This window comes from Girardinichthys multiradiatus, chromosome 24 (genome assembly GCF_021462225.1).
Source record: "Girardinichthys multiradiatus isolate DD_20200921_A chromosome 24, DD_fGirMul_XY1, whole genome shotgun sequence".
Classification (NCBI taxonomy): domain Eukaryota; kingdom Metazoa; phylum Chordata; class Actinopteri; order Cyprinodontiformes; family Goodeidae; genus Girardinichthys; species Girardinichthys multiradiatus.
The window spans coordinates 11,614,480-11,627,727 of NC_061816.1; the positions used below are offsets into that span (position 1 = coordinate 11,614,480).

The 13,248-nt window shown below is 41.6% G+C and overlaps 1 protein-coding gene across 12 annotated transcripts in view; it reads left to right on the forward strand.

Moving 5' to 3' along the window:
• Positions 1-204: 204 nt before the first annotated feature.
• The window catches only part of mbnl2 (muscleblind-like splicing regulator 2), a 54,424-nt gene continuing 41,380 nt past the window's right edge, over positions 205-13,248 (forward strand). For 4 of the 12 annotated variants that reach the window (XM_047354962.1, XM_047354953.1, XM_047354964.1 and 1 more), the window contains exons 1-2: positions 205-463; positions 10,323-11,213. In XM_047354962.1, coding sequence (XP_047210918.1) covers positions 11,040-11,213 — 174 coding nt within the window. In that variant the 5' untranslated portion in view covers positions 205-463; positions 10,323-11,039. Of the gene's footprint in view, positions 464-5,097; positions 5,394-10,050; positions 10,145-10,322; positions 11,214-13,248 lie in introns of those variants that run through there. The other 8 variants (XM_047354961.1, XM_047354965.1, XM_047354959.1 and 5 more) reach the window with 6 other exon arrangements.

The window sequence follows — 13,248 nt, forward strand, 5'->3', positions numbered from 1 at the left end:
TATGGGGTGGGGGGGTGGGGAGATTTCTTGCACGTCAAAAATAATGATATTTCTGTGCAAAAGCTGAAAATGTAGTGTATGTAATTTGTATTAAAAAGGGTTATGTTGTCAAAAGGCTAAATAATTTAAAATAACTGATAATAATTTTGTTAGTAATGTTTAGACCTTCACGGTAACCTCTTCAGAGGCGAGAAGTCGACGTTTCCTCGAACTGTCAAAACCGCTTGTTGCTTTCAACCTTAGCCTTAAAAGTAGTTAGCGAGCTAGCATGTAGCGGGTCAAATGCGCCGCTGTGATATTTGTTTTAGAAATAAAGAGAAAAAAGTTTGCTAAGAGGGAAAAGAGCCTGCGAAAAGTGTCAGCCGAAGACCGTGAGTGTCGTATTGTGCTGCAGGTCTCCAGCTGTTGGCCAGCCGTTGGCGGCGGGCTGAGGAGCAGCTGGATGTGACAGATCCGACATCAGGTAAGCTGCAGGTAGCTAACCTAGCTGGTAGCGTTAGCATCCTTTGGGTGTTTAGTTTGTACACACGTAGTGGCGTGATAATGAATGTAACACCTCTCAGGACGGCAGGGGTGGATGCAATATTAGTAATAATGCAGGTTCTAGGTCTCGTTTGCGGTTCCAAGTCCCAAAAATAACAGAACAGAAGCAGACAGCTGATGAAAATAAGTTAAAAAAAATAACACTCACTGAAAACAGGCATAATGTCTCATTGTTGTTGCTGATCGCGTTCTAGTGACCCTATAATAACTCAGTAGTAATCATTTTAAATTACCCTTTGTATTTTAATAAACGATAGACTGCTTTTCCTTTATTCAGCCAAACATCTGCAGTAAGTAGCCTATCTGAGGAGTTATTGAACGTCACATTAAACAACTATTTTTTAGAAAAGCGGGAAAAGCAAGCATCGAAAACGGCATGTTTTTTTTAATGTAAATATATATTTCTGAAAGGCTCTTTTTGACATGAAATTTAAGCTTGATGTCGGTAGCATTATAAGTAATCCAGACAAACAAAGAAAACAATTTAATCAATGAATGAATAAATTACGTGTAATAAAGTGGAGTAGCAGAGCGAATAAGTATAGGACATGCTTGCTGACATTTATTAAATATGAAATGCTTTAGTTAGTAATTACAGCTTTAAGATGTGTATTAGTCACTTGCTGTGGTCAGACGGGATTCTGATCCCTTTCTGCCTCACAAACTGTCTTCGGATCTTGAAGGTTCTGGGGTTCTCTTCCATGCATTTAGAGCAGTTGATAGACTGGACCAATCTTTTTAGTTTTATTTTCTTTTTCTAAGCTCAGTTGATAGTTTACATAGCTATGTGTTTAGGATCGCTGTTTTGCTGAAAAAAATCCCATCCCTATTTTATCTTCAGAATCTATCCCCACGAAATGATGTTTCCACTTCCAAACTTTACTATTGGTATGATGTTTTTAGGTGATGTGCAGTGCCATTTCCCCTTAAAACATAACGTGTGAAATGATATTCAAATAGGTCACATTTGGTGACTATATTCTCATAGTATGTCAGTGACTTGTCCAAATGTTTTACAGCAGACTTTTAACAAATTTCAAAATGCTTTTTCTTCCGCACTGGAGTTTTGTGCGGTGAGCAGGGATAGAGACCAATGCGGTTAGGTGTATTAGTCGTTATTTCTATAGACAAACTATACCTGCTAATTCCAGTGCTTTCAGTAGCTATCTGTGTGTATTGTCTCCTTAAAAGCTCATCTCGTGAATCTTGTTAGGAGTACCTGATTGTGGCTGGTTTATGGTAAAATTGTATTTTATTACTTTTGTATAATGGCGCCGATAGAGCCCACTGGAACATTCAGAAGTTTACAAATATGTCTGTAACCTGTGCCATCAGCAGTTGATGATATTCTACTTGCCTAATACCTTGGTAACAGGACACCTTATTATTAGCCATTAATAAGGTCTAAATCAACGCATATTAAACTTGCAATGATGGTCAGGAGGATTGCTAACTAAATACCCACAGGTTTCAGTTATTTTCTTGGTATCCTATATCATCTCTTCCAGTCTTATTCCATGTTTCATTCCACTTTATTATACATACCTTGATTTCTTGGCTTATTTGTTTTAATTTATGGTTTTAATTTCCTATGAATGTCTCTATTAGAAATAGCTTGACTCAGTAAAGGCTTCTGTGGTATGAAATGTCCTGTTTGTTTATGCTTGTTAAGGAAAAGCAATCGGCCATATCAAAAACTGAGTGAGTTACCTATGTACAATATGTCTGTATAGATGCGTGTCTATTTCTTTAAAATAATGTATTTATCGTTTTGTTGTGTTTTAAACATGGTAAAGCTGTGTTTTTATTTCTGCCATCTGTTGCAAACGCATGTGGTTTAGTCTAAATGACTGGTTGTCTATGTAAAATACTGTTGACATCTTGTACAGTTGGATGAAAATGCTGTAAGACAATTATTTTCTGCCAATGAATACAAATAATATAAATTGAGCTTAGTATGCTTGAGGAAGACATAACTTTTCATTGTTAAAAGTGAAAATAAAACTTGGATAGAAATGGCGTTCACATGATGAAAATCCACATGATAACTATCAGTTATCATGTGGATTTCGTTTAAGACGGACTGATCAGAGTTAGCTTCAAGCGGAAGGAAGCACATCCCTTTGCTGCTTGATATTTGATTATGGCTAATAATAGAAAAAGACAGCTGCCTTTTCATTGATCTGTCTTCGCTGTCCTATTTCTGAGCCCTGCCCCCTCCTCCTTGTGTCATATTGAACTATCAGCTCACAATCAGCTGTTCTACAGACAACTTTTGCCCGTCTGTCTTTATTTTCTGTAATAATAAACTATTGTTTTTAAATGCTCTTTGCTGTGAGTGGGCCGAGCCTCTTGGGGTCAAAAAGGACAGGGATAACAAGAGGGGAAGGGATTCCATGAACAAAGGAAGTAGCTGAGCTTGTTTGTCTGACAGGCTTTTGTTTGTTTTCCTGTTGGACAAATCCATTTTAGATGAAATGTTCTCCAAGAACTGCAGTTGGAAAATGGCAACAAGCTGGAACTGTTTCATATCTCAGCATTAATGTGGTTATAGATAAGTTAGTTATTTATTATTCTCCTTAATTTCTCCTCTTTCATATCTTGCACCCTTGCAGTACTTTCACTGCTGGTGTAAGTTGACACTTTGCTCTTGACCAAAGCTCCCCGCCCTCCTCGTCACGCTCAATGTAATAGCAGAGCATTCATTTGTCCTATTTCCCTACAGGTGTGCTAATGTTTATGGTGTCATCACAATGTTGTCTGCAGACACGTTTTTGTTCTAGTGACCTTTCAACTGCCCTTCTCCGTAAAGTTAATGAGATTATTTGCAAGTCTGACATCAGTGCATAGCAAAGGTGTTCACACCCTTAAACTTGCTAAGGAGTGCATTAATCAGATAAGCAGCCTAGAGCGTCTTGAGGAGCTGCAGAGATCCTCAACTCAGGTGGAAGAATCTGTTCCCTGATCTTCTTGATGAGATGACATTTGTTATGAATTGGCGCCTATAAATAAACTGAATTAAATAGAATCAGACAGCATTAAAGATACTATGTGTGGTAGAAAACTAACAGTGAACACATATCCTCTTGATGAAACATGGTGGTAGCTCCATCACGCTGTTCAAGCTAGTCAGAGTTGCTGGGAAGATGGATGGGCAGGACAAGAAAACCTGTTAGAGGTTGCGAAGGACTCAAGACTGGACCAGACATTCACCTTCCAGCAGGACAATGAAATGAAAGGTACAGCCCAGACACAGTCCAAACTGAAATCAATCTGGGAAAATTGCACTATTTAAAAAAAAAAGGGGGGGGGGGGGGAACCAAATTCAGTCTTTAGGTGTACAAAGCTGTAACTGCAGCAGATCATGGTTCTACAAAGTATTCCTTCAGGGGTGGCTGAAGATGAATGATTTCTGTTGTAAGAAATGTTGAAAACCACGTAGCCTTTAGAAGTTTGTGGTCGTAACATAGTAAAACATGAAAAGGTTTATAGGACGCTCCATGTTTGCCACAGCAAAATCAGACAGTAAATACGTTTGTTTACCATCCAGCTGTGACTGATCTCGACGAGATGCTCGGGCTTCTGCGCCATTCACGACCTTTGTGCGAGACTGAGAGATGGACATAGAGAGAGAGAGAGACAGACAGTACAGCTGTTCTATTGAATCTGGATCGAAAAGTCATGAAGCAGGATCTCTGACTCATCAGTTCTGTGACGCTCCGGTTTCACGGCCCATGTGATTGCCGGGTAGCATGTCATCAGCTGGGCGGAAGGGGAGAGGAAAAACAGAGCAATACATTAATATTATTCGTTTTATGTTTCCCGAGCGATAACATTAATAGAAACGTTCACCACTGAGTAATTTTCCAGTCCAGTAAACTAAAGAATTGGACTGAAATAGAGCTTGTATGAAAGCTTGCAGAATTGCGGGAAAACATGCGGGTGAGGGATGAAGAGAAGCCATGGGGAGGGTGAGAGAAAGGTGCTTAAGTGGAGGAGGAGGGGGAGGAGAGAGATGCTGGGATGGTGGATGAGTTTAGAGGACGGATGGTGAGAGGAGGTAGAGGAGGAGTGGGAGGGAGGGAGGGTGCAGGTGTAGTGCTCTGGTTTCCTGGGGGGATGGTGTTAAATGCGGTGATAGAACGCAGACAAGGACACTGCTGATCTCCAATATGCGGCTGCGCAGCACTTTGATTACTGCTTTCTGCTGTTGCTTGTTTTCCTTTATATTCCTCCTCCTGTCTTTCTAATTAGATCGAGTGTTGTATTGAATTTAAACATCATCGCGTTCTACGGGATCTGATTTTGTGACGTTTAACAGGGCATGAAATTGGGGAAATACCTTGTGAGATCAGTATTCAGGGGTTGTAGCTGTAAGTGCAGAATTTGTCCCATCAGTTGGATGTTCTCTTCTAATAAAGATGCAACGAAAGCTGGAATTCAAAGCAGCCTGTATTTTATTGGCTGGAGCTGTTCAGGGGCAGGTCCCAGCCACAGGCTGGTGGGCAGGAAGGGGTTGGCTTTAGGGGATGTGTGTCGGGGGGTGGATGTTGGCTGGAAGTGTTACAGCCAAATAGTTTGAGTAGACACTCTTTTGCTTCCTGCCTGCCCGTCTGCCTCGCTCGCTTTGCTCTGCGGCTACGAGAGAGACGCTGAGAGAAAATCCCTGTCTAGGCATGGACCTCTGGCTGCAGCGCTCGGCAGCTTGCGAGGAATGACAACAGCTCACATGGTCATTAACTCCACTCGCTGGGGCAGACGGGAGAACCGCACCAGAGCCAACGGGTGCCTCCTGTGTTTGGGACTAAGACAGAAGGACGCAGCTGAGCTCCAGGAATGGATAAACTGAGGTGGGAATGACTTGTGATATAGAATGGGCTTTTTCTCCATTTTTTTAAATAGATTGTTTTCCGGAGTTTTGCTGCAGTGTGCTGCATACCAGTCTGGGTGGGGAGGGACTTGTGGGAATGTTTTATCTGTGTGAGAGACAGGCTGTGAGACAGAAAACAAGGAAAGAGAAATATTGGAAAAGAGGGAGAACTGCATAGGAGCTCTGGGTGCTTCAGTATCCAGTGCAGTTTCCAGTCCCCAGAAAACGACTTTCTCTTTCAACTCCTGGGGGAAAAGGCATTATCACCACAGTTGACTTCCTCAGTCCAAATGTCAGGAGCTCATTTTTGCCACATGAGCTACACTTTTTTTCAAGTGCAGGTCATGTGGCAGTGAGCAGCTTGTGAAAAACCTGTCAAACAGTTAATAGAGTTTTAACAAAGTTCCTCCTTGCAAAGTTCTTTCGACAGATCTGGAACTTCACAGACCCAACTGCGGTGTAGTTAAGAGGGATTCTAGATTTCTGCTATCGTCCAGATTCAGCGTTCTGCTCCAAAACCGGGCCAGGCGTGGTTAAAGAACTGGACATTGCCGCCTGGGTGGAAAAGGCCACGGTGGTGTCATGCGCCTGGCTGCGGATCAAGGGGAAGTGGGTGTTTTCTAAAATGGAGCAACAGTCCCGGCCCTTCCTGTTGAAAATAGACCGGACTAAATCACAGACGCACACAGCCCCACCTTAAGATTAAATCTCAGTTGAATCTTATCTTCAAATGACTCACTCATAAGCAGGGTTTATGGGCAGGGAGATTTCAAATAGCCTAATTTCAAGTAATTTTCCAAGTATCTGTTGCTAGTTAAGCAAACATAAATGTCAGCTGAGCTTCAAACTGTAAAGCTAAGTGTGGTATTTATCCGGTTTTTACCTTTAATTAGTTTGGAAAACCCTGCTAATTGTCATATTTATCTGAGAAGCACAATCCATCTCTGGCAGACAACTGCACTATAATTAGACGATGACTTGCCTGAGTCCCTTTGACTTACCAGGGAGCAGACAAGAATGCTTAGGGAAAACAAATCTATTAACCAAGTGCAGGCAGTCAAATAAGCTGGAAATCCTTCACCTTTTCTCTGCTAAAGTACATTTTACTACTGTAATACAAAACAGACCGTCCTATGTCAGGGGATATGGACTATCTGGGTCACCCTGGTTTAGCTAAGGCTATTATGATATGGGGCTCACCTTCCTGCTGACTCTGGAAAATGCTCATAGCTTAGTCCTGGTATAGACTCTGCTGATCTCCCTCACCCATCATTATACCTAATGGTACTTGATCGAATTAAACTCAAGGATTCTTAGCTTAGACCAAAGGCATTTCATAAGCACGGTTGCTTTTGATTGAGCATTAATTCATTGTCCATTTCTAACAGGAAACTAAATATTTTCATGTTTTCTTTCTACATTTAGGCCCCCTTTCGGTCATGCAAATGACCTCGCAGCTACGGTTTGCCAGCACAATATGGTAATAAATGGAAATACAGCCACTCAGGAACCCCCTTGTAATCTTTTTTTCCCCATGTTTTCAAACTAATGTGGCCATTAAAAACAGGTAGCTTATAGTCCCTGCTGAGCAAATACAAGCAGCAAAGATAAACCGCCCTGCACAGATAACAGACTAATGAGTTACATACGTGGTTTTCAGAGGTCAAGCCAATGACTTTCACTAGAGACACCCCAGTCTCGCTGACTCTCATTCAATTAGACAGACTGACTGAGATAATGCCCCTTGCAGCTGGCCTTAGTAAGTGTCAGTAATCCAGTCTAGTACTGTGATGCATTCTTCATATCTCTGTCCGGCTTCGTCAGGTCATCCCGTCTGGCCACTGGCTACAGGACAGAACACGGCCGTCTTGTGTAATGTGCAGAATCTACTTCTACCTCTAGCTCTTTAGGTTTCACTTTCTATTGCTTATTTGTGTTTTACTGTTCAGTTTCCAGTACCAGATATTAAAAAACACGAAGGTAAGTAGTGTGTCTCATGCAATAACATTCAAGATCAATACATCAGTGTTAAAAGGGACAGATTAATATATATATATATATAGTTTATTTCTGTAAAATGCAAACACATCTATGTAATTTCCTTTTCTGCAAGAACTTCAAGTCTGTTAGACAACTTATCTGTGATGGATGAACTGACTCTTTAGCAAATTTTTTCCTTGAGATTGGGATAAAAAGACAGAGTCCTCAGTAGAGGGATGGGGGTGGGAGGTTTGCCGGAGAGTACCTGGTGGTCGAGCCTTGGCTCCTGGGGCTCGGTTGGTGGGCTCAGCCTGAAGAAGCAATAGAAATGCAGGCAGGAACGTAAAGGTACCATGTGCAGGCAAGGGTAAAGGCATACTCTGGCCTTTAGAAACGGAGGTGCAGTAATGTCAAATGACTATTTTTGACCTTGGCAAGAGGATCAATGCAGATCTTTAAGTATGAGTTTCTTATAATGCTTCAGTTAGGATGCTAACAGGATCTCACTTCTTCCATTTTGCTATTGGTGTGTTTTATTAACTCCAACTTTGTTGTTATGCCAACATAAGCTCCAAAACTTTCTCAAATTTGCTTTTGGGCAAACAAAAACTTGCTTTCTATACCGCACTGAGATACAGTAGATGTCATCAATATGCTAACAAATATGTGGTCATGTTCCTGCATGTGTGTCGTTATCTTACCACTACGCTTATAAGGGGCATTTTTGTCTTCAGCCTTTACCTTTTTGTTTTGGATATCTTTCATGACAAACACACCCTTATCGACACAGTCAGTGCCTCTAAACCCTTTTCTTCTGTAAAAATGAATTGTGCAAGAGCAACATATTGGTTTGTAGCCCATCTTCGCACCATCACTTTAGGCTAGTCATTTAACAGACAACGGACGCCATCGCTTCTTCACACGCTGGCAAATTAGGTTAGCTTCATGGCAGACATCTTATGGCGTCTAAAAATAAAGAGGGATTAATTACTAAAGGTCAGATCTGACATGATTCTTACCTGATTGTCTCTTTCTGTAGCGATTGGTTCTCTCCCGGGGGGGATGATGTGAAATTAGATCCCGCCTTGGAGAGCAGAGCCAGGGCGTCAGTATAATCCTGCAAAGGAAGCTTCTGATCTGATTTCACATGATAGGCACTAAAGTGGGACAATATGATTACCTAAGACGATAGTTTGAATTTATCGGCTTCCAACAGCATTCGGTTTGTGATGATTTTAAAGAGGAGGCTGCTATTTAACCTCTTTCTACTCCTTCTCTTGTTTATAAGCAATTTTTTTGACTTTAGTAATGTGACATTGCAGATATCCCAAAAGAAGGACTAAAAGATGACACAATAAAAGTACTGTCCTGAAATCTTTGAAAATTTGATCTTGTTTAAGGGCCTATTTATCAAGTAATGTGAAAGATTGAGAAGCTTTTACAAACTCTAGAACAAGTCTTAGCGTGTTGCTTACAATAATTTAAGAACATGCCCGATGTTTGGGCCAAGCCTCTGTTTTTCATTCATACTTTTTATATACATGGAATAGTAAAATAATAATCTTTTAACCAGAACTCTAGGTTTTTACAATCCTCCTCTTCCTCCTCCTTCAGTGTGAATGCACCCACCCCCCCGCCTCCAGCCCGAGGTTACCAGAAAAATATTTCCAGATGTGCCTAGAAACGAGCTCCCTACTCAGTAGCTTAGTTATGCATTTTATACTGCCAAGCGAAAGGTCACTTCCTCAGATTGTTGCTTTATCAATTGTCCACTCGCTCTCACTAGATGACATTCAGCTGCACAGACCGATGCCTTAGCAAAGCAAGGAAGGAAGCTGGTACTGACATGCCCTGCATGAATGTTAACCAACGGGCTGATGTCAGTGAGCTGGTCCCTAATATGGACGGAGAGAGAGGCTAGTGAATGTTGTGTGACACTGGGCAGCGCCATAATCATGTCTGGGAGTGGCATATGTATCTGTCTCAGTCTCTCTCTGGCTGCTGGATGCCTGCCCAGAATAGTGCTGTGCTGCACTTTTCTATTGGTCGTAACATGCCTCCGTGTGTGGCTCTACAGGCCAGACTAGACCCTAGAACTTCTTTTCTACGTTCGCTCGGACTGTTTATTCTTGTCCAGCATCTTGCACAAAGGCCTTTTCCATTTCCTGTTTTGCATTGCCTATGTTGGAAAGACCTCCATTTTCTTCTAAATAACAATGAGCCTTTTTTAAATCAACTTTAGACAGCAAAACTATTTAAACCATTTGAATCTACCTAGATTTTGTCATGTTACAACCCCAAGCTTTAATGTATTTTATTGGGAATTCTGCGTTAGACCAACACAGAATAGTGGATACTTGTGAAAGTGAGAACAAAGACATTCATGGTTTGCAAAATTAGTCAAACTAAAGATGTGCCATGAATATGTATAGCTCAATCAAATTGGATGGAAAGTCAGCAACAAGTCTCTTTTTTTCTAATTCTCAATTTGATTTAGGTCTGTACTTTGACTAGGCCATTATTAGACATTAATATGCTTTGATCTAAAAACATCCTGTTGTAGTTCTGAATGTTTATGTGGACCCTTAACCTCCACTCTCCAGCCTGTAACAGGTTTTCCTCACACCTGTGTTTACCTTGATTCATCTTCCCATCAGCTCTGACCAACTTCCCTGTCACTACTGAAGAGAAGCGTCCCCACAGCATGATGTTGCCACCATTATGTTTTATAACATGTGGAAGGTTCAAATGGTATGAACACTTTAGCAAGGCGCTGTGCACAAAGCCATTTAAGTTCTTATTCACGTGTTAACAAACACATTTAGAGCCTGATGAAGACTGTTGGATAAAATGCATCTTTGTCAACCCTTTGTCTCATTGCTTTTTTTTTTTTATCTTGTCTCTCCATTTTCCTTTTTTTATGTTTCAGATCGTAGACAGAAAGTGCCTTTTGAGACAACATCTCTACTTGAAGATTTTGTCCGAAGAGCTCCGGATATTCCTCTGCAGTCTCTGCTGGTCAACGTTTAGCTCCAAGTCCTTCCTGAGTCCTGGTTTGTCCCCATCTGCGCTCTTAGTGTGAATAAACCCGAGCTGAAGCTGACGCCGCTTCACTGCTGGCCAGGGTGCCAAAGCGCCTCGGATGTGGAGAGCTGCAATCTTTGGGTTGTCCTAAAATGTGCCATTGTACTTTAAAATAGGGCCACCTTTGCTCCCCAACACCCACCCTGCAAAAGATATCATTACTCATAAAAGGGACATTTTGAGGACACTGGTGCAACCAATACAGGTTGTCTCCAGGCATGCCCCCTCTGCCTTGCCAGATGTCTGCACTTGAGATTTACTGATTGATGATCACTCTGCTTGGCTGACAAACTCCACAACAACACAACTGTCCATTCCCATGCTCAGGTCACAGAGACTTTACCACCAGATTTCCTCCGTTTTTTTTTGTCCTTCACTGACCTGAGGCAGAGTATTTTTAGCCACACGTTCCATCACTTTTAGTTGTCGTGCATTTCATTTTATTGCCAGTTTTTTTTATTTATTTAACTGGAACGCTTTGAAACACCTCCTCTCAGGATAACCTCCTCCCTAAACCGAGTGGCTCCTCTGCTTCCCCAGCTCCGCAGCCATCACCCTCGACATGGCGCTAAACATAGCCTCGATACGGGACACAAAATGGCTGACCCTGGAAGTGTGCCGGCAGTTTCAGAGAGGAACGTGTTCGCGCAGTGACGAGGAATGCAAATTTGCCCACCCACCCAAAAGCTGCCAGGTGGAGAATGGGAGAGTCATTGCCTGTTTTGACTCGTTAAAGGTACGTACTTGCGTAGATGTTTAGTTTCCATGCACAGATTTGTAAAGAACAAAATATTATGTATTGCAGATCCTTTTGTTAATTGTTTTAACCATCGACACCCATTAATCTAAAAAAATATACACAACTGACATAAAAACATTACACTGTTATGGTTTCCCATGGTTAGTGGGTATTGGTTGTGTGCTCAAATTAGCATGTGTGTCAGGTCTCCCCACTGTACTCAGTTAGCAGACTGCTCTGACCTATGAAGCTAAAGTCCAGAGAGGTCTGCTGACACGTTCAGGGGCACCAGCGATGACTGCATCTTTATTTTCTTTTATACAAAAAGCCCTTCCAGGGTTCCCATGCCTTCTCCATAATCTGTGCTCCCAGGCTAACATCTGATCGCCTCGAGTCGTCCCAGAGCTTCTATTCTCGGATCTGTCTCAGCTGTCGCACTGTTTACAACCGACAGAAAAAATATAAAAGCAGCAAAGGCTGTTCGGAAAAGGTTTTAGCCATTTAAGTTGCACGTTCCAGGTGCAGTCAATCGTTTTGCTCTTTATTAATCTAACATCGACTCGTTCGTGCTCGGCGCGACACGCTGTATCGAAGAGCAACCTTTTATTTTTTCCTTCTCTGTGCTGCAGATTTGACAGTGATAAATAGCAGGAGAAACTAGAGCAGAATCCTCCAACAGCGAGGAGTTTTTGTCTTGTCTTGAAAAGCGGCAGCTTACACATTAAAAAACACAATTGCTGGAATTTCTCTAGAAGATACTGTTGACCGAAATGTAGACAAGCGCTTTAGAAAACATGTGCATGAAAAGTTTCTAAATGTAAATAAAATAAATGTTATCTAGGAATTTTTATTCATAATTTTCAGTTTTATCTGAGGTAGAAGCACTATGTGAAACAGAGCACTATTTCTTTTAACTACATTTCAAAATGGGAAAGACCAGAGAACCTGCCATTCAGTGAGGCAAATGTCTGTTCATCTTCATAAGTGATGCAATGGCTACAAGGAAATAGCTATTTGGCCTATATCTGCAGAGCAAAGAGGCATGCTGGGAAAATGCTTTTTGTGTCCTACGATCACAAATGTAAACATGTGGAGCCAGCTAAACGCTCCTCGTGGGTCTCATGTGAAACAAAGGATGAAAATCTGGAACATCTCTGTCCACTGTGAAGTATGGTGAAGCATCCGTGATGCTGCGGGCCTATATTAGATTTTTTTCCCATAAAGTAAATGTAATAAAATTATGTAATATTTTCAGTACATCGTTAAAGGGGAAATGTATCCTTCATCCTTTTATACTCCTTTACTAGGGTTGCCAATATGTGCAGGGAGAGCTGGGATTGTAACACTTCGCACTCTTTTGTTTATCAGAAGTCGCTCATGGTCAGCCAGTTTGTTTTTTGACACCATTTTAAAACAAGCTGCTTTATTGGTGTTACCAGCTGCCTTCTTGGCGGCGGCTTTACCACAGCGAGGCTCATTCAAGTCTTTGCTTGCAGTCATCACGGAGTGACGTTCCTTTTCATGCTGCTGGTTTGCGAGCTGTCATGTTGCTGTGGTTTAGCGAGCCCACATCTGATTCGGATCAGGACCGATTTGTCGTGGCACCAAGCAGATCCTGCTGGACAAGACATCTACATGCAAGTCTAAATGTTGAGAAGGGGGGAGTAGGAAAGAAGTTTTTGGAAATAATAATAAGGACCCAGTTTAGCATCCTCCTTTGAGAAATCGTTGCTCTGCCTGAGGAGGTTTTTTATTAATATCCTTTTTTCTTATCACTTCTTGGTGTTATAGAACAGAGATTATTTGATGCATTTATCAGTCTGATTTGTTGCATTGCAATTTCTCACTCACTGGAGTTCTACCTTATTTATCATAAAAACAGCCTCCTCGTCTTTTGTACTCTCTCACTCTGAAACGAGCATGCAGGATTCTCTGTGATTTTACCTCCAACTGGTCCCCTCAGTCACGAAGTGTCTCGTGACAGCTGAGAGAGGGTAATTTTATTATGCATTAGCAAATGTGTTTCTCTCCA